The 20,859-nt window shown below is 34.6% G+C and overlaps 1 protein-coding gene across 5 annotated transcripts in view; it reads right to left on the reverse strand.

Annotated features, from left to right (window-relative positions):
- CNTN5 (contactin 5) overlaps nucleotides 1-20,859 on the reverse strand; it is a 603,752-nt gene that overhangs the window by 111,918 nt on the left and 470,975 nt on the right. For all 5 annotated transcript variants that reach the window (XM_064409453.1, XM_064409454.1, XM_064409456.1 and 2 more), the window contains 4 exons: nucleotides 18,939-19,120; nucleotides 11,497-11,633; nucleotides 9,851-9,980; nucleotides 7,546-7,696 (listed from right to left, as the gene is read on the reverse strand). In XM_064409453.1, the coding sequence (XP_064265523.1) occupies nucleotides 7,546-7,696; nucleotides 9,851-9,980; nucleotides 11,497-11,633; nucleotides 18,939-19,120 (600 nt within the window). The remainder of the gene's footprint in view (nucleotides 1-7,545; nucleotides 7,697-9,850; nucleotides 9,981-11,496; nucleotides 11,634-18,938; nucleotides 19,121-20,859) is intronic.

Consider the following 20,859-nt stretch of genomic DNA (forward strand, 5'->3'; position numbering starts at 1 on the left):
GTGAAGAGGTCCAAAACACCCACATGTGCCTGATAGATATTATAACAGTAATTATGTAAGCTGCCAAAGCAGCTGCATGGCAGCAGGGTTATTTGGATTATTGTAGGGAACTGTGTATCTATTTTCACACAAATAAATCCTGCTTGAATCGAAAATTGGTAAGATGCAGTGGAACACTTCAAATATCAAGCCAATGTGTGAAGAAGAGAATGTATTTCTAAAATATAGACTTCAATGCACTGTTACCTAAACATATACTTTTGATTTAAATCAAGACATTTTCCTAAAAAGAGTCAGTGAGTGTCTACACAGCTGTATATGAAGAAGTGAATTAAGGACAAATAATCAAACAAATTGTCTTGAATATCACTCATGGGAAGACAGCTCAGAGAAGTCATGTGGGATCTCATAGATAATAATTTACTTGGATACAAAAGATGAATTTTTTGGTATTCTATGGAAAATGTCATTTGTTAAACTAATTAAAACTTGCAAATAGTAATTTTCTTTAGAAATTTAAATGGGAGCACAGAGTAAAATCTTGAAACTGCTTAACAAATTGCCCCTGTATTTGGATTAACTCTACATAGTTCATTACCATGAGGAAATAAAGGGTGTTCTTTTCTTATGAAAAACTGAAATGGTAATAGGTTGAACTACTTTGCTGTCTGTGTGGCTGATAGCACAAATAGAAGAAAGCTTGTGCCAAGAACAAATTGAGCCTGGTGTAATTCAGGGACCAATAGACAAACAGAAAAATGTGATTCAGAATAATTTGCCATCCATTTTACATATACATCTTAATTTGCCTTCACAGTCCATAGTTTTTAGTTCAAACAAATGATGCAAATCCCAGTTAGATGGAACTGGAATTCTTTTGGAAAGCTGCCTCCATGATTATGAAGAAAACTTATAATATATACCTATGCTACATGTTCATATTCAAAAGCATAACAAACAAAAGCACTTTGCAAAACTGAATACAGATTTTGCCTACAAACTCAATCTTTTCCTTGCTGCTGCTCTGAAACACCCTTCTTTTCCTTCTTGGATTTTTTTCCATCATAATTAAGCTTAAAAGCTGTTAAAATAGTAACTTAGAATGGAAACACTGACAGATCCTTAAATACAGTAGAACGAAGAGAAAAACTGTAATAAGAACTTGTCAAAACTGAAAATGAAGGCGTTTGAGAGACCAGAAGACTATAAAAACATCTGTTTCTAAGGTTTTGAATGATGATATTTTTAGATTTAAGTGCTCTATGTGTTTCCACTAATTACATAGCAAAGTGGGACATATGAAATATCTAGGCATACAGGACAGATACTTCTGTCATTCAAAGATTTCAGTATTGACTTGAAGGTAGGTAAAAAGCAATAGCTTCAGATTTCCCTGTGTCTTTGTATAATATTCACATTTGGAATTTAATGTCCCTGTAAAAGATCTCTTTCTTCTCTTCCTTTTCTCTGACTTCTTTTACGATTGCTGAATGTTAGGGAAACATAACTGAAAGGAAGCAAAATAAAGCAAGCTTAGTTCAAGGTGGAACTTCAGCAGCCTCAATTCACTCCCTCATGAATTGTTACATGCAGCTTGAACACTTTGTCCCCTCCAGTGTCTTTATTCTAAATTTAGTACCTATGGAAGATGATTCTCACCTAATGAGCATGGTTTAGTGTTCTGTTCTTCACAGGTCAATGTATGGCTTGCAATTTACCCACAGAAGACAAAGTTTTCTTATAAATATTTCTTCATATTTTTAATGTCCAGTAAATTCACAAATATCCATATCTCCCTATTTTCAGTACCCACTGATTTTATTTGTAATAAGGGAACAACTGTCAGAGCACTTACTATTAATATCTAGTACTTTGTTGTTCAATGTACAGCCTCTACAGGCTTCACCATGGCTGCAAATCCGTCCCAACTACCTCAGGGCAGGCAGACAGTAATTGAAGAATATGGCAAGCAGAGAGTAACTTTGCAACATGGCAATACACTCTGGGAAGGTTTTGTGTGGGGAAGTGACATATCCATTTTATGAGTTTTGGTGGCCAGGCAGGTTTGGCACGGATCTGAATGGAGAATTTCATGTGTCATGGAAGAAGCATTGATAGAAAATCATTATATGGCCATATTTATTACAGATCAGAGCCTCCCAGCTGTTAAAGGCGCTGATCAACTGATGCACACACTCTGAAGAGATGAAATAAGCAGATGTAGTTAGATGCTTCTCAGTGGTATTTTGTGACAGGACAGAGACAATGGGCACAAACTGAAACACATGCAATTCCATGTAAACATCAATTCCATTTAAATATTAAAATGGTTTTGTTTGTTTGTGTTTGTATTTTTTTGGTTTGGTATTTTGTTTTGTTTTACTGTAGGGGTGCTTAACTCTAGTAGGAACAAATTTCCCTCCTTGGAGTTACTCAGAACTTGACTAGACATGACCTTAAGCAATCTGCTCTAGCTCACACTGCTCTGATTCTGGGAGTGGACCAGGTGCTAACCAGAGTTCTGTGCCACTTACTGCTGCTCTGTAATTCTTTTATATTATTCAGAAAAAAAAGGAAAGAGTTTTTACCTACTTGCAATCAACCAAATTACCATTCTGACTGTGTATTGCAAGAATAGAGATGTTGAAGTTTGTGTCCTGGTGAAACCCAGTCTATTACTTTCAAAATATCTGAAATTCCCTCTGCTGCTTAACATACCAAGTTTTCTCATCTTATCTAAGAACTCCTTCAAACAGAAGGGGAAAAAAGGAAGCTAATTGCACCATAGGAAAAGTGACTGATTTGAAGTGGCAGGTGGAGTTTTGCTACCATTTATTTTTCCCCACAGAAAGGCTCAGTGTATTTAGGTCTTCAGCAAAAATTAATCTGGGACATAGATGGATCAATATGAGCAATTACACAGTGGCCACAGAGAGACTGGCACTGTTCCACTCTTGGGTGATCTGTGGTGAATCTGACCTTCAGAGACTGTTAATGTTTTTCTGCACAGTTTGTTCTGTGAGGTGAAGGAGAAAGCTTAGACTGTGCCACTGTGTCATATGGCAAGTAAAAAATCCATAAACACAGAACTACGTTACCAATGAATACATAGGTATTAGATCATCCCTATATCTTGATTTTTTTTAGATCAAATATTAATCTGCACACAAATTACGGTGTAAAATAAACAAAGCATTATAATTTGAGAAGCTTCAGAAGGAAAAGAACAAAGATAAAATAAAACAAGACAGATTTGGGACTAGAAAAGTCCTCCTCCCTCAGTTACTGATTTGTTGGTTAAGCTCTGCTTTCTTCTTCAGTGATATGTTTTAGTTAAACTGTGCTTTTTAAAATTATTATTGTCAATTTTATTACTTGGTAGTCCTAATAGAAAAGAAAAAATAGGGACTAAAGAGAACATTTCATTCCTAGAGTGCTTTCAAATAATTTTATTTTAAATATAATTAATGGATATGTAATGAAAATAATGAGCTAGAGTAAAAATTTAGTGTAAGTTTAATGAGGAGAATATTTTAGTTGTATGAGAAAGCACAAAAACAGATGAACAAGGACTTATAAGACTTTTCAACACTTTTGACTCCCCAGGTGTATCTGTTTAAACGTCAACTGTAATCACCACTACAAGGCAAATCTAGACAAGAAAAGAAAGTTTCTTTAAGAAAGTGAAGAAAAAGAGATTATAGCTCAGGGATTAATGACTCACAAAAATTTATGCAGTTGTAAATCATTATAAAATACCTGATGCCTGAACACAGGAACTGAAAAAATTATTTAAAAAATGGTTGTCCTGAATTTAATAGTTGACTTTGTTAGCAGAACTCATGATTTATATTGGTGCAACTGACACCAAATTCCAGTCCATTCTAGTGTACATTATAACATTTACTGTCGACAAAACATCTCTTTTGTTGCCTTTTCTTTTTAGTTTGATATGTAAGTTAAAAAATGTTAAATTATGAAGAGGCTTCTGGATGGCTTTATGGTCTGAATGGGCTGGGTCTTGGTCTTGTTTAGAAGCCGATACTAAAGTCGTAAGTGATGGTTTGATTACACTTTAGGAAGTATCTGATTGAAATATTTCAGGAACTTCACAAAAATATATTTTGGTGACCAAACTGTTGCCCAAGGATCTAATTCCTCCTATTTAGGTTCTAAAGCAAAGTTCTAACCAAACTGTCTACTAAAATTCAAAGCAAGAACTTTTTTTTCAGACTTTGATCCCAATATAATCCCCTTTCCTACCAAAGCCAAACTATTTATGAACAAAAAGATTCCAAAGTTTATTACAAATTCTTTTGGATGAAAATATTGTTCAAGTCAATAACCAGAGCATACATTATCATAGCCTGCTATAACTGAGACACAATCATCTACCAGCCTATGGGAAAACAGAGTAGAGAGACAAGTTGTTAGGAAAGATAGCCACGAATTGTAATTATTGTGAGATGATTAATGAAAATATGCAGTTTAAATATGTTTTATATCTACACTACTGACATTGGTGTTGTGCTCAGCTGCATTTTAATTCCAAAATAGTAGTATAACAATTCCCTTCCTTTAACTGTTAGGTGAAATTACAGATAAAATTGTCTTTGATTGAATGTGTTAATGACCCACTGAGATAATGATATATGAAAGAGACTTGAATTCCATTCAAATGCTGATCATCAAATGTCTTGTATCAGTAAGCTTCTCAGACTATGGCTTGATCTCTGGAAGTTCTAGTTTTCTGCATAAAAGATCTCCAATATCATATATTTTATTTAACTTCTTTTGCATCAGTTTTAGATCTTTATCTCTGGTTAATAGAATGAATTGTAAACACTTCAGAAACTTTATTAAATACCTATATTTTTATAGGAATAATTTAATCAGATTTAATATATTTTGAGATTGTAAAACTTGGAGCCATGCTTTTTATCAGCAAATAACTGACATATAATACCTGACGTAACTGAATATCCTAATTTTTTAGGACCTATCTCATAGACTTGCCACTAATTTGGAACTCAACTGAAAAACCCTGCTACAATATGCAGATGCTTTCCAAGAGGAATCAAATTACCTGGCTGCTCAAAATGATTTCTGGGGATCAAGCCAATCAGGGCTATACTATGAATTCGAAGGCTTTGAACTGGATAATTTGTTCCAAGGTAAAAGAGACCAAGACATGAAGCTAATGAAGGCTTTCCACGGTTATGTTCCCAAGTGCATGGCTTTCCAATGAATCTGAAACATTTGAGGCTTTCAGCCTGCATTAAATTCCAGGAGCTTAAGTCAAGGTTTGACTGCAGTGAGGACTGTACCCAGCCATGAGTCCCACAGGAACAATCAGCCTTCTCTCCAGTTACCTATGGAAACGTTGCTAGAGGTATTTCTGTCAACCAGCTTTTGTTGTACAAAAAACACCTAAGGGGCAACAGGGTTTGGAAGGCATGGAATAAATAATAGCAGACCCACTGTTCAAGTGAAACTTTTTCTTTGCTGTGGAGGGGAAGGTCTCTCTTTTATTGATGCTGCTAAAAGGATCAGATTCCTTTTCTGGGGTCACAGACTTCACAAAACTTAAACACAATGTACACTTGATACCCACACTTTAGAACAGAAAAAAAACTGTGACAGAAAAGAAGAAAATATATCATGCTGTTCTATTCTTGTCCTTATTACTTAACCAGAATGTTGCTATTTTTTTGCTATTTTTAAAATTAATTGTTATTTTTTAATTTCAAAGGACTTAACAGTTCATGCAAACTCATCAGATGACAGTTCCTATTTTTTTTTCTGGGATTTTTATCAACAGACAATGAAGAAAGCCCATTTTTAAAGCACACTGATATGTTTACAATGTTAGTTTATTCCTTTTTAAAATGTTTAACACAGTTTCTTCCTTCTCAGATTGCCCAAAGCATGGACACACACATATTGTCTTCATTGATTTACACTTCCTTTCACAAATCACAGTGGGCTTCCCCACTTTCTCTTATAGAGACTCTATAATTTTTGTTTAAAGTATACTGTATAGAGCAGAACTGAATTCTCTTGAAAATTATATTCCTCTCATGCTCACTCCTCTATAAACAGCAGATGCAGGAAAACTGTTGCCTAAAAAATTAAGTTGAATGCAACCCTCTTCTTTATATATGAAATGGTTCAACCAGCTTTTAACTTTCCATGTTTCATAATTTCCTGTTCCAGCCTCTGTCAAAACAAGCAAGTATCAAAAATTACAAATACCAAAAAATGAAACTCCAGATCTATTTTAGCAAGATTTTAACTTTAGAGTTGGGCTGTGTTTGGACAGACATAAAGTAATTACTAAAATGCTTTACTGGTCTTAGATTAAAATGTGATTTACATGTGGTGATCAGAGAAACTACAGTGAGTTTTGTGGAGATGAGAGGAAAAGGTGATGTAGTAAAACTATCAACTTTGTAGGTAGAGCATAGAGACATCAGTGTCACAATATTTGATATTTTCAGCCTCTTTGTAATATGAATCTGTCATATTGTCAATACAAATGATGCAACTCACTCCTGTTAGTAAAATGTATATAATGCTGTTTTGGTCTCTCCCCCTCAACAAAAAAAAAATCCTATATGGTACAAGACGTTAGCCATTTTTCCTTCTTAGAACAAAACAAATATCATGAGATGAAAATACAGCTAACTTGAACAAAATAGCTTTGGCAGCTAATGAGGACAGATGCACTCTATTGCTTCTCTCAGTGTTGTAAAAATTCAACAAAAGGGGGGTGGGGCTTGATTTTATCTTTCTGATTGCTACACAAGTAATTTTAAATGACTTCATTCACATACCACATTACTAGAAAGAGGAAAAGATTGCTCTTTGTATTTAAAGACCATGTGCAGAGTAGCAAAACTATTCTAATGTACAGATAAGCAATCTTGTAAAGTGCAATTACATCTGGCATTTAACCTGCAGTGCTTAAACTACTTTTACCATACAAAGCTGGACAGAACTTATTTAATCAAGCATAATCTGTTAAACAGATGTGCCACTGAGTACAGAAATCACCAGTATAATTAAATCCTATAATGGAATTATATTTTCTTTCTCTGAATCATTTTAATGCTATTCTTACATAGACTTCCATTGTGATCAATCTGTAAATCTGCCTTATTAAAATTATTTCAAATGAATAAGCACATTTTATGTCTTCCTGAATATTTCAGCCTTCATGCTTTTGATACTTTCATACACTAAATTTGTAGTACCTCTACAGAATAATTGAAAGGTTTTTGAAATTAATAACAAAAAATAGAGACAAAACCCCACAAACAACACCTTTTCATCTCTCTGCATCTCTGAACAATGCTAAGATTTTTCATTTCAATATTGTGGGGAACTATAAAGTCACTACTGTCAAACAAATGAGCTTGACAAAATAATTATGCCATACCCAGGCTAACATTCAGCATATTCTTGTCACTTGCTGTATTTTCATATCATATCACAGAATCCAACATGCAAACACAATTTTAGTTTACCGAACAGACTTCTGACCTCTTATTCTCCCTCAACACTTTGTCGCCTTTCTTCCACGTGATAGTTGGCTTTGGAGAGGCTTCTGGCTTGCACTCAATGACAACTTCTTGGCCTTTGGTGACGATTATTGTTTTCCTCATTTGATTGAGTGGGAAAGTGGGAGCTGAAGCTGTTAAAAAGAAGTATGTTAACTCTACAGAGAGCAATCAGAGCCTTCTGTTTCATTGTGTTGTTATAGAAGATTAGAGAAATATATTTGGTTTTGGGAATAGAATCTCAATCTCTCTCTGAGAAATTATTGTGTCAGAGTTGAAATTTTACAAAATGTTTAAAATCAGCCAGGATTACATGGTAGGTCTATAAATTAATCCAGCTACAGATAAATGAGAAATTTTTCACATCAGCAGGTTATAGAGTAAAACTACTTGTGAAATCAAACAACTTCAGAAATTAAATAATGAAATTGTTTTAGCTACACTTTTACCATATTTTTTTTTAAAGTCAAGAACGTGTTAGAGGTAAATAGTTCAAAATGAAAGAAAGTTTTAATTCCACAACAATCCGAAATGCACTCTCCAGAGTTAATGCTTACAAAAAATATTACTGTTATGGAAAGTTTATTGCTCTCACTTCTTATATTTGTCTGAATACTGGGAATTCCAATATGAGAACCTTGAAATAGAAGATATTTAACCATGTCTTGTCCTTAGTATTTCACTTTTTAAGAAGTCCCATTGTTTACAAACAAAAGCTAAGCTAATAAATGCATTTAAAAATGACAATAATGACTGCAATTTCACACCAAGAAAGGACATTAGCTCTCAAGTGTTTGCTAGTGTTTTTCTTGAGCTACTTTTATAAAGTCAAAAACCCCTATCTCAGCTATACCTTACCTCAGGTACACCTCAGCTACATCAGGACTTCTCTGCGTCACATATGTAGGATTTTCCTACCTTTTTTTTTGGTTAATCCACATACCAGAGATATTTATATGGACAATTTATTCTGTTCTTTTCCCTTTGGTAAGGCAGCAAATTAAACACAACTTCTTATTTAATACAATATTATGGTTAAAATTTAACATGGGTACAATCTTACAAGTGAGAAGATGAAAAGCTAATTTTACTGCAGCAATATACAGGGTCTATTTCTGATATTAAATAACATCAAAGAAAGTCTGCCAGTACCTGACATCCTAGGTATATCTATTTTATAACACATACAAAAAACAGAGCCAAAGAATGCTGTAGCTAATAAGTTTGCTGAAAGAATCACAAATGACCAAAAAAAAGGGATGAAAAGAGAAGAATCACTGGCCTTGGCTTTTAACTTTATGACTGTAAAGAAATTATTTTATAACTTAACAACGAAATTTTAATGTTGGCCTGCTAGGAAATAGCTGAAATGTCCTAGGAAGCTTATTTACCAAAAGAGCCAAATGTTAGCTGAAACACAGTATATTTCTGCAATTATAGCTATGTTGCTTACTTAACTGGGAGTTCAAAGGAATGATTCTCGTGTGCAGATCTAATCTCTGATATGGCCATTAGACCACTTTGGTGGACAAATTTCTTCCTGCTACATCATACCAGAATGAAAATGATCTTACAAGGCTGTCTCACTTAATCCTCTGGCAGGGCACTTATCACTATTCTTCCATTGCATGTTGCTACACTTTGCTTTAAGGGAAATTAGAGTGTCCAAAAGCTCTTCAAGTTTTTCTTCATTACCTACCTGCTTCAGCTTTTGGATAATGACATTTGTATCTTATATCCAGGTAACACTATGTAGTGTATTTGCTTTTCTGTGGAGGATATTCACCCAAGTACGTATTTTATATTATTCAATTAGTTTTGGTGATTTAATAAGAAGTTTTTGGATATTAAGATCATGCACCTTTGAATGACCTTTCAATTACCTTAATTACCTTTGAATAATGGTCAAATTAGAAACAAAAATTTATTTTTAGCAGAGATTAAAATATATTTGTTTCCTCTAAATTTAATCTCCTGCACATATGTTTGAAGGGATAAAAAATATTTTTCAATTTATTTGAACCAGAATAGCCTTATATGAGAAATATTCACAAAATGTTACCGAGTCAGTTATATATGAATGAAAATTTTTGGTTAACAGAAGGCCCAGTGCTCTCTGAGGTAGCAAAGGAGTCACCCATACATAAGTAACAAGAATGACAAGAAACCACTTTTATCTGCTCTGTTGTTTGGACTGGCAAAAGCTGTTTCTTGTCATAACAGTCTGAGAAAAGAATGAATTCTCAAAAGGGGAGAAAGAAACAGCTTATTCTTTTCCAAATACTCACCTAAAATCTTCAGCTCAGCACTGGCATAAATCGTACCATACTTATTTTCTGCTAAGCACTGATACATTCCAGCATCTGAGACATTCACACTATGGATCATCAAAACACCGCTAATCATCTCAATCCTGCTCTGTAATAGAATTTAAAAACAGAAATTATTTTATAAAAGCAAAAAGGTGCTGGAAAATTATTAGCTTAAGGTGAAGCGACATAAAAACCTAAAATAAAACTGAGCAACAAGTTTCCTTGTGCTTATCTGTATCTTGTTATACAAGGAATTACAAGAACAAAAAGTAAAAAAAATATTTGACAGTAAATATTTTCAGATAAATTAATTGTATTCAATGCTTCCTTTTTTCTGTTTGTATGTTTGTTTGCTGTTACGCTTACATAATTTTTAAAAAGCAGCTCATCCTGGGAACTTTAAGGAGGCAAGAAATAATTTATGGATGTAATACATCTGATGATCTTCAAATATATAACAAATTTTTGGTCTCAGTCATGGTGCTGTTTTCATAAAAGGAGATACATGAAGGATTGCTTGCATAAGTAAGAATTAACAGCTCCAATTGCTTTAATCCTTAGTACAAATTTCTTATTTGAAAGATCCGCTAGCAGAAAATAATTACCACAACTGGAAGAGAAGGGACATCAATAACTGTTTGTGGAAGGGAGTATTTAATGAATCTATAATATGAATAATTTGAACTACTATAAAACAACTCTAAGTTTCATTATAACAGTTGTTGTAAGTTAAAATTGATAAGGCATAGATTATTTGGGAATGCAGAGGAAACTGTGCTAAAAAATTCACTTTGTTGTAAGCTCTCACCCAGCTCAAAGAAAAATACAATTTGAAATTTCAGAGCCTGGAGAAACTAATGGTTTGGAAAATCAGAGAACCAAAAAATAGAGATATTTAAATTGCTTCAATTTCAGCACTAATAGTTCCATCTAAAAAGGCAGAAATGAATAGAGTAACCTTATTTTCAATGCCTCACAGCTTCAAAAGTAAACTGTTTTTATGTTTCCTTTCTGGTTGTTTGCATAATTGGTTGATGTTCCCAGATAGATAGAAGGGACATTTGCTGGAAAGGAAGACATTACATCTTTTATATTCATAAATCCATTCTGTGAATTCATTTGCAAATATAGACATTTTCTCTCAGAATCAAACAGCTAGCTTTATTTTAATCTGGAAAAATAGATTAAGTAAATTTACAAAACTTTTCATTACTCCAAATAATTTGAGAGTATAAAATTAAAGGTATTAGGCAAAAAACCCCACATGATGTAGGATGATTCTTTGGTGATGCAGTGAGAGAAACAGAAATAAGACAGATCATGCCATCAGTGGTCTTGTAAAAGAAAAAATAATTTTATTTATGGCTAATTCTAAAATATATCAGGTGATTGCAGTGAACCACTTCATATTCTAGGAGTCTTACACAAACCATTTTAATGGTCTTCATGATAAGTTCTCTTACTTGCAGAGAAGAGATTGAGTTGAAAATGTAATGGTCATCCTACTTTTTGTGTTAACCAAATTGTAATTTCTGAGGAACTTTTCAGTATTTTCTTTAACTGACTTTATCTGAATGAAAGGAGAATCATCCAACATAGAGGTGACTCCTTGTCTAGTGTACCTGTGGCCAGAGAGGAGCTCCATTTTTCAGCCAGCGATAAGTGGGCCTTGGCTTTCCTGTGGCTTTGCATTCCCATCGGAGCTGATCTCCACTGTCTAACTGGGTATCATTGAGCTTCTCCACCCAGTGTGGGTAGGCTGCAAAGAAAAATTGCCATGTTAGACTCAAAGATTATAAAGTGGTGTCTAGCTGATGTGCAAAAACCTAATAAATTAAAAAGCTTGAATTAATGATCTTTAAAAAAAGACTTATTTTCCTCTCAGAAAAAAAAACACACTAAAAAAAAAGGCCCAAATCAAAAGAGACGGGAATAAAATTAACAAACTCTAAACTTTAAAGGAAGTGCTATAAGGTATCAGGTAGTGAATGGTAGCATGACCAAGAATAGAAAGCTGCCTGATTTAATAAAGTCCAATGGATTAAATTGTTGTACTATATATTATTGGGTTCATTATTCCTGAAGTTAGGACAAATGTTTGGTAGTCACAATAGAGCATTTAATGATTCACTAGACCTAATGATTCACTAGACACAGCCATAGGCTGTGTTTCATGTAGTTATCTCAGTTTACAAGGAAGTCACTATTTATTCAGCTAGGAGTGATTGGGAATTTGGTAAGGCATTTGCATATATTTTTGTTATAGTGTCCTAAGTTTAATTCATATTTTAAGGGAGAAAATGCTTTCAAAATATTTAAGCACAAAACCCATGAGATTTCCGTCATCCACCAGGAGCATAAATTACACAGTAAATGTATCTTGAAACAGTCTTCTTTTTAAAGGCAAACAGTTGATAGCTGTATATGTGATCACTAGTACCTAACTTTCTTGAAATAATCCATCAAAAAACAATGAATATGTTTTTCAGAGAAGTAGAACTTTAATGTGCCAGTCAATCAGATAGCTGTTTGTAGGATCTTATAATTTGGAAAACATTATATGACTCAGTGAGAAACCGAGCATTGATATGCAGAAATAAAAATGTATGCTTAAAAGCCAGCTTTTGGGTTTCATACTGTAGCCATATCATGTTGTATAACACAGAGGGTGATAGATGACAACAACTTAAGGATATCAAATGCTGGTTTGGGATTTTGTTTGGTTTTTTTTTATTGTTTGTTGTTTTTCCAAATCATAAAGAATAAGTAACTAAAAGACATTGCTAAAGGGATGTAAAATTCTGCATGGTGTGAATAGAGGTCAAAACATTTCTGTGGAGACCCTGTGGGGGCATTCCCTGGTCTAGGGAGACACAAGAAGCTTCCCTCAAAAAGTTGTTAGACCACATTGACTCCTTCCCCTGTTCCTGTGCCTATTCCTATGTCCCTGAGCCACTCCTTCCCCATCCCCTGATTGGCCTTTTATCTTAGTACTGCCCTGAGACCAGGGTCAGCCCCCAAGCCCCTGCAGAGAGAAAGCCAGACCCCCAGTGTGTGGGTGCTGGGACTTGAACACCTCACTGAGTGGCTGAATAAAACATCTGTGGATATTATGAAAAAGCCCTTTTTGCTTCCTTACCCTGGACTATGCTAGCAGCAATTCAGGCTGCTGCACATTTCTGTCATAACAAAGTCTCTGCTTCAAATGACAGATAATTGATAATGTACTTAAGCATGTGGAATTGAGTTTAAAAATAAATCTTTGAATCTAGCTGGCATTTGACTGGTCATCAATCAAAGACATGAGAAGATATGAAAAGGCATGACAGGTGACTAACTGCTTCTAGCTTACATCCTGTGCATGGATGATAAAGAAAGTGAATGAGGTGTCTGTCATTCCTAAACAGGGAATAATCTGCTTCAGAGTCCCAGACCAGACATTTGTCAGAAGCTGAAAACATTAGAAGTAGTATCATTCACTTCCTTTTTGGTAGAGAAAAACAGAGAGATTGACCCAGCCTCACTCCCAAACCCAAGACAAAAAACTTCTGCTTCCTTATTGGTCTTATTACAGTCAAGGCAATGCATGAAATCCTATACATGTGCTCTGCTGTGCTGAATTTCTTCTTTCTGAAATTATAATAAAGGGTCCCACAAAAGTCTGCAGAAAGAAACAGGTTTTGGGAGTTCCTGTTTATTTGTTCTCTGTTGTCCTAAAAATATAATTTAATTGCATTGTATAGTTGCTGTTCTCATTTTGAGTGCTTCAATATGCAAAGGAATCATGCTGAGAATTATTAGTTTCCCTTGAAACTAACTACATTAATATGATTCTGGAAGATGAGACAGTTAAATGTGTAGCAAAAAGTAATAAAAGACAGCCAGTGGTACCATAAAGTCATGCAGTTTGAAAGAGGAGCTAAGCTGTTCCTATTTATATTTTCTTATTTTCATTATTTTGCTTTTTTGTAAATTTTACTATTTGACCCAAAATATATATAGTTTCCCATTTCTATGTTGAATTTGAACTCATCATGAACCAGAGTGTCCAGAAAAGGGTATGCACATTTTTACACTGAAACAAAGCTGCTCCAAGCCTAGCTGCAGACTTTTCCTCTTCAGAACTGCTTTTCCCTACCCTTTGTCTGTGACTGTCTGGGTAAAAAAATTGTGTCACAGGGTTTCTTCTGAAATTACAAACTTGCAAATCACAGTGGTATGACCGATTGGTCAGAACAACCTTTTTCCATTAGTTGAGGTATTTCTACTCTAAATTTTCTCCTCATAGCCTAAGTGGCCTTTGGAGTCACATTTTTCAAGCTGTTGAACTTGCTGTCAGTGAAGGCAAGATTCCCACCCCTTTGAGAATAAAGTAGCAAAGTAATAGGTTGTTGTAGCTGGAATAGAGCTAAAAGCATGATTGAGAGAAATGCTGTTCATCACTTTTTGGCTTCTATTTCTCTCTCCATGTACTCCTTACTTTATCACAGAGAATTCCCTCTCTGCTTGTTAGCAAGGGTCACTCCCCATAAAATCTTAACCCTTGTTCTAAAATCCTATCAGTACTTTTAAAGTTGAAGCATTTCACTGAATGTGCAACCTCTTACTCAATGTACCATTTTTGGGATTTTTTTTAAACAAAAGAATCTTAACATAACCCTGATATATGTGTATGTAAAAAAGAAAAAAACAACTTAATTCCATAATCACACTTTCTTTTAATTAGAAAACTTAGCCAAATTTCAAATTTAACAAGTCCTTCTTTTTTTTTTTTTCCTCATAAATGAAACACTCTTCTTGGGAAAAAAAAGCCATCTCCCTGTTTTTTCATCTGTCCAGTGAAGAGTTTTGGGTTGAATGTGAGAAGAGAAGGATGCATTTTAGTGTTCAGTAGTCTTTATGGGTGCTGTGCCAGAGCTCTCTACAGTGTTTCTGAGATTTTTAAATCAACATCCAATCCATAATTTATTTTATGCTGCATTTCTTCACCTGTTTATTCAAGGATGTCAGAATGTTTTGCAAATATAAATTGGCAATAAATCTGCAATCTTACAGCCCGATTTTTAAATCCTCTATGCAAAATGAAATTAAGGTGCAAAAATTTAAATTATTGCTCAAAATTTTAAACATTTTTTTTGTCTGAGACAAAATAAGCACAAAATTTTATGTAGACAAATGATTTAAAATAATGTCCTAAAATGTGAATAAATACAGAGTTTGGGCTGAAAAAATTATTTTCCTGTAAATGAGATTAATTGGGAAGAGTAAAGTAGGAGAAGCATATTAAGAAAGTTAAGTGAGAAAATCAAGATAGAAAATTTAAAACTAATTTGCTTTTTTTACTACAAAATCTCTTCTCTTGCCAATTTTACTGTGTGGAACTAACCTGTAGTGGCAGGAGTGGATTTTTTTCCAGTTCAGTTTTTATAGTGAAGTAATTAAAATAGATTTTAAAATCAGTATGGTCAGTTACACTGCATTACAGAATATTTCTGCTGTCAGATGCTTGTTCCACTCTTGTGTTATGGCAAGCCTTCCCTCCAGCTGCCAGGAAGGCACTGCTGTGTGCAGGACAAGGGAACTGATACAGCCAAAAGAAAAGCAGCTAAAAAAGTGTTTTTATAATCACTTCACATCACCATCCCCTGCTGACCCTGGCAGTAGTGAGTAGGTAACAGAAAAAAACCCAAAAATATAAGAGTGAGAGAGGAGCAGGAATTGGTCATACCAGTGCTTACCATTGGGAAAATGCTGTTAGCAAGAATTTGAGGAGAAACAAAAAGGCTAATGGCAAATGTATCTACTCATGTTTTAGTTTTTGTGCTCTCTTCTATTAATCAATTTGAGCTTGAATAAAATTTAACAGAAAATTACAGGATGAGCAGATCACTTGGGGGAAAATCACACCTCTCAAAATAGGTTGCAATGCATAAGAGGATTTCTGGCATTGTAAAAATTATGTTATTAATGCCTACGGCTGAATTTCCACTAAGTGCTGAGACTACAATAATCTGAAGTTGTCAACATCTGAAACGCTGCTTTCTGAACAACATCCAAATTGTCAGCTGCATCAGGCAGTCATGGTGTATCTGGATTGCAGCAGCAGGTAAGAAGTGAAAAATCACTAGTTTGTGATTAAATGTGACTAGACAGGCAGACTGGGTGTCCTGGGCTTTCTCCAAAATGCTCTGTGGTGACCCAGATCAGATGCAACTGACAGGATGAAGAAGATTCAAACAGACAGCGAGTGAGTTCCTACAGAGATATGCAAATTGTGATACCACAGTATGACACAGCTGGTCCTACAGACTGCTCAGAAATTTTACAAGAAACCCCTGGTAAAGAAATGATGGCCTACATCTGAATTTCTGAGCCAAAGTAATCATTGCCACCTGGAGGAATAAGATGTCAGTGAAAAGACAGTGAGCTTACAGGTAAATAATTCATGTTGACTGTTGTTATGAACAAAAGGTACAGCAGAAAAGGCCGTTTCAGATAATGCCCCCAAATCCTGCAGCATCAGCTGTCAGCAGAGGAAGCTGAGAGTTTTGTGAAGTAACATTTGCCTCAGTTTTGTGTAGAAGCCTTCTCACACAAACCCTCTTACACCTCTGGAAAGGGTAGCCAAGGTTTGTAGACCAGTGAGACACCGATACTCTCTCCATGAGCACTGAAGGCTGAGAGTGGCTCCATGGGGTGTATTTTATCTTGAGGCCAAGGAAAGGCACCCGTGGGGGGCTGGTAAAGTCTGTGTTTCTTGTCCTCCTGTATTGGAGGTTGCTGCTGGTATTGTCCATCTGAAAGCCCTCTGTAACCTCTTCTGACCCTGCTGCCTGCTAATGCAGGTAGGTGAAACTTAATGTACTAGTCTCACATATCTGTTAATAGCGAAATGAGACAATATGTGGAGAACCCTCTTCCTAAAGTGTTAAACAAGTTGTACTGAATTATTGCAAAAAAGTCCAATCAGCTAAATTTGTGCTTTATCCCTTAAAGGCAGAGACTCTAAAATATAATTTAGACAATGGTGAAGAATGAAAAATTCAGGTTTTAAACAGAATATGACAAAACTAACATTGTAAATGTATTCCATGGATTTGAGGATCAGCTTCATTTCTGCTCAGAGTAAAAGGCTAATGAGAGATGAAGAGTTGTGTAGAGCACTATATCATGTTTGCTGTCATTTTGTGCTACAGATCTGCATGGTGCTCTTGAAGAAATAATTTCATTTTATAACATCTTAGCTTCTCTCTTGAAGAGCATGTTTTCTGTTCTTTTAACTCTGAAAGAGGGAAGCAGTGATAATTATAACACTTTTATATACTTCTTTGGCATCTAGTAGTTTCTCAGCTCTAAAAAACAGGTAGGAGGTGTATGAGCTGGGATACATCTTATAATTCAAATTAAAATTTCTGAATTTCTTGTATTATAAGAAATATATTTTAAGAAATACATTTTATATCCTTATATTTTTTGTAGAAAAATACCAGCTGCTAAATTTCCCTGGCCCTCAGGTGTCTGGCAGGAGTTGCTATACTTTCATGGAAGTAATTTGTAGCAAGAATTTGAGAAATGTCAGCAGAGTATTGTCATAGTAGGAAGCATAGAGTAGGTGCTGGGCTTTTTTTGACTGCTGTTTACAGCATAAGTCTTATAAAACTCTTGATGCAAGTGCAGGATGGAAAATCTGAAATTAAATGCACAGACTGTCATCTTAACCATCACATAATTTTTCCAGCATTTACAAAAATTTGAGGAAAAAGCCTGCTCTGGTCTCTAGGTGGACGAGAATCAAAAGCAAAGAAAGAAGCATGATTCGGAGATGCTAATACTCACTAAAATCAACTGAGTTAAGATAAAGATGTTGGAAAGCCAGAGGAGAGAGAAAAAATTTATTAGAGACCTGAAAATGTTGACGTATATGGAAAATAAACTAAATATACTATCCAGGTCTATAGTTATTTGATGAAAGTGTGTAACAAAGACAGGGAACCCTTTATAGTTACTATTGAGGAGAAGGCACTAGGAGCCATGGGCTGAAATTAGGAAAAGAAAAAGAAAATTGATTAAGAGGAGAAAATTCTTCTTAGACATATCCATTAACTTGAGGATCTATCTAAACTGCAGCATTTGGAATTCTGCTGAGTGGGATCTTTGAAGACAGAAAACAATTCAGTTTGAAAGATCTGTTGCATAAACTCCCATTGTAGACTTTTTCTGCTAAGTATTTAAGGTTGTAGGGGTCATTGAATGATAGAAATTATTGTGTCTTAAATGGATTAAAAATAGTGGGACTCAAGCTTACATGTTATATATGCTAAACTTTGACTTGTAAGCATTCATGGTGTGTATTGCATAGGCTTTTGTTTCTGGACCCTAGAATACAGCAATAGTATAATATAAAATTCATGGGGTTTGTAAAATATTTTTATTTTCAGGGTTCCTTTTTTATTTTCAATTTGATGCATGACTTAATCTTTTATGGCCACTCAAAAATTTTCTTTAGTCTTAGAAAAAGCTAAACACTTTGTGAAAATCAGAACTTTTGGAAATTGTGAATGCCTAGATTGAGAATTTTCTGAAGAAACAGAAACAGCTTCTTAAGCTCTCATTCCTGTACAATGAACTTGACAAAGCTCAGCACCCAAGTGCGGCATAGCTAAAATGTCAATAAAGTGTGTTAATAATCCTAAAACATTTTCAGCATTGTTTTCTGACAGACAATTCATATTTAGGTTGCTTGTCATTGTTATATCTTAACAAAATGAAATAGACATTTAAAATTATAACTGTACGCTTTAATTAAAAAAAGCAAATAAATCCCATATGAAATTATATTTAAGTCAATTCTTCAAAGAAGTCAACATTGTTTATGTTTCAGACCTTAATGCAATACTAAGAATAATAATATATACCTTAATTCAAAACTATTATTGGTATAAGTTGTATACTCTGTATATCAAGGTATCTTGTTTCTGCTGAACCTTGGAATGCTTCACGTGTGGCCAAAGCCTTAAATGTGGCCAAAGCATTTCAGGACAATACGGTGTGCAGTTACACTTACTGTATACTTGTAGCTGTCCTCTGAAGACATTTCTTCCACGAGAGTTTTCAGCCTTACATTCATACGTTCCTGAGTCCTCTAGCTGCACATTAGGTATTTCAAGCACAGCTTGGGATTTTCTCAGGCGGGCTTTACTTGGATTGTGACCATTAACTTTTCTCCAAGAGATTGTTGGAACAGGGCTGAAATATTTAGTAAAATTAGTGTTAATACTCTTCCACTATTGAGAATATAGATTCTGTTATCTGGTAGTTTAAACACTTAATAATCTAAGTAGCAATAAAACATAATCACAATTAAGGTTCATATAATGGTTGATATAGTTCATTTGCTATAGGGAATCCTTAATAAATGGATTGCTACATGGAATGTGCCTCTTTCATCCACAGGGGAGGCTGTTTTTACTGTGATCAAATAAATCACTTGAAATCAGTCTCTCTAGAGTTTCTTTAGCACTCTATGCTTAATCCTGAATGCAGCCACTCCATAGGTCAACAAAAATAACTTCAAAACTTGGATGAACTTAGCAAATTCCAAAACATCCAAATTTTCCTGCAGTGAACCTGCAGTTCAGGTGAATCAGTGAAAATACTGTCTAGGTGGGGAATTTCTTTCTGGGGTAAATTTAAGTAACCACAGGTATGGAGACATTTTTCTTACAATATTCTTCAAATTGCAAAACTGGTTGTGTAACAAGACATTGATGGCACTGCTGTTCCTGTCTCACAGCATTACACTCTTGCTTGTTGCAGAAGAAGGGTTTTTCACTGCAGCTTGCTGTTCCACAGAGGTCTGTGAGGACCCTGGGTCATTTACATTCACACTTGGGGAAAAATTACCTAAATAGTGTTTGCAGTCGTGTAATTTTCTTTTTAGGTCAAAAACTCATCAGCCATTTTGCACCCAGTAGGCCTTATGGTACAGACATATATTTTTCTAAATATGGCAGGTATTTAAGAGGGGAAAAAAAAGGAAAAGGAATAGAACTGTCAATAAAGAAATATTTGATTGTGAGCTGAAAACTGGACTGCTTCAGGTACTCCACAAGAAGCTTGGAGGACACGATAACAAAAAACTGAACTTTTTGAAAAAAATTTTGTATTTATTTCATGTCTAAACTTAGATATAAACACAGGGCCTGGTGGCAGTTTAGGTGAGGAAAATCACTTCATAATAATTCAAATTTATTTAGTTTAAATTCAAAACTGCTATGAATTGCTGTCATGATTTGCTGACTTTCCCCTGCTGCAAATGTATGAAGTTTCATTAATAATATTACCTTTCCTTTAATATTTCAGGGTATCCAGTTTGAGACACAACAAAAGCATGTGACTAGCAAATTCTGCTTATTCTTCAAGCAGTTAGAATCACATGCAGTAATATGAATTACTGCAGTTGTACTCAAACTTGCAGACAAGATACTCCAAATTCTATTACTTTATAGAGATTAAGACAATTCCCAAGCTTGTCATGGATTATCAGAAGATTTGTCTAATTTTAACTCCTGAGTGGCACGTATCACTGAATTTTATTGAGCCTATTAATATCATTACCTCAGAAAACCAACATATAGTCCATATGGAATTCATTTTAATATACCAGGAAGAGAAAATAATTATTTCCTTTATCAGTTTCCTGCACTGATTAATTAACCTGACAAAATGAACTTTATTGTGACTGTGTATGTATTCATCTCTGACATGTGGTTCCTGCAATATCTTGTTATTATTGCAAAATGATCTTTTTCCACTGTCCCCCACAGAAGAAATACCTGTATGGAAATTTTTTTTTTTCTCCTTGCTAAACAAAATAGGCTGGTCTCTTTTCTTTCCATATATTTTTCTTTTTATAAATTATTTTGGATCATGTGGTGAGTGTGGATCATAAGGCCTCTTTTTTTTTCTCTATCACCATAGAAACT

This window comes from Passer domesticus, chromosome 2, assembly GCF_036417665.1.
Source record: "Passer domesticus isolate bPasDom1 chromosome 2, bPasDom1.hap1, whole genome shotgun sequence".
Taxonomy (NCBI): domain Eukaryota; kingdom Metazoa; phylum Chordata; class Aves; order Passeriformes; family Passeridae; genus Passer; species Passer domesticus.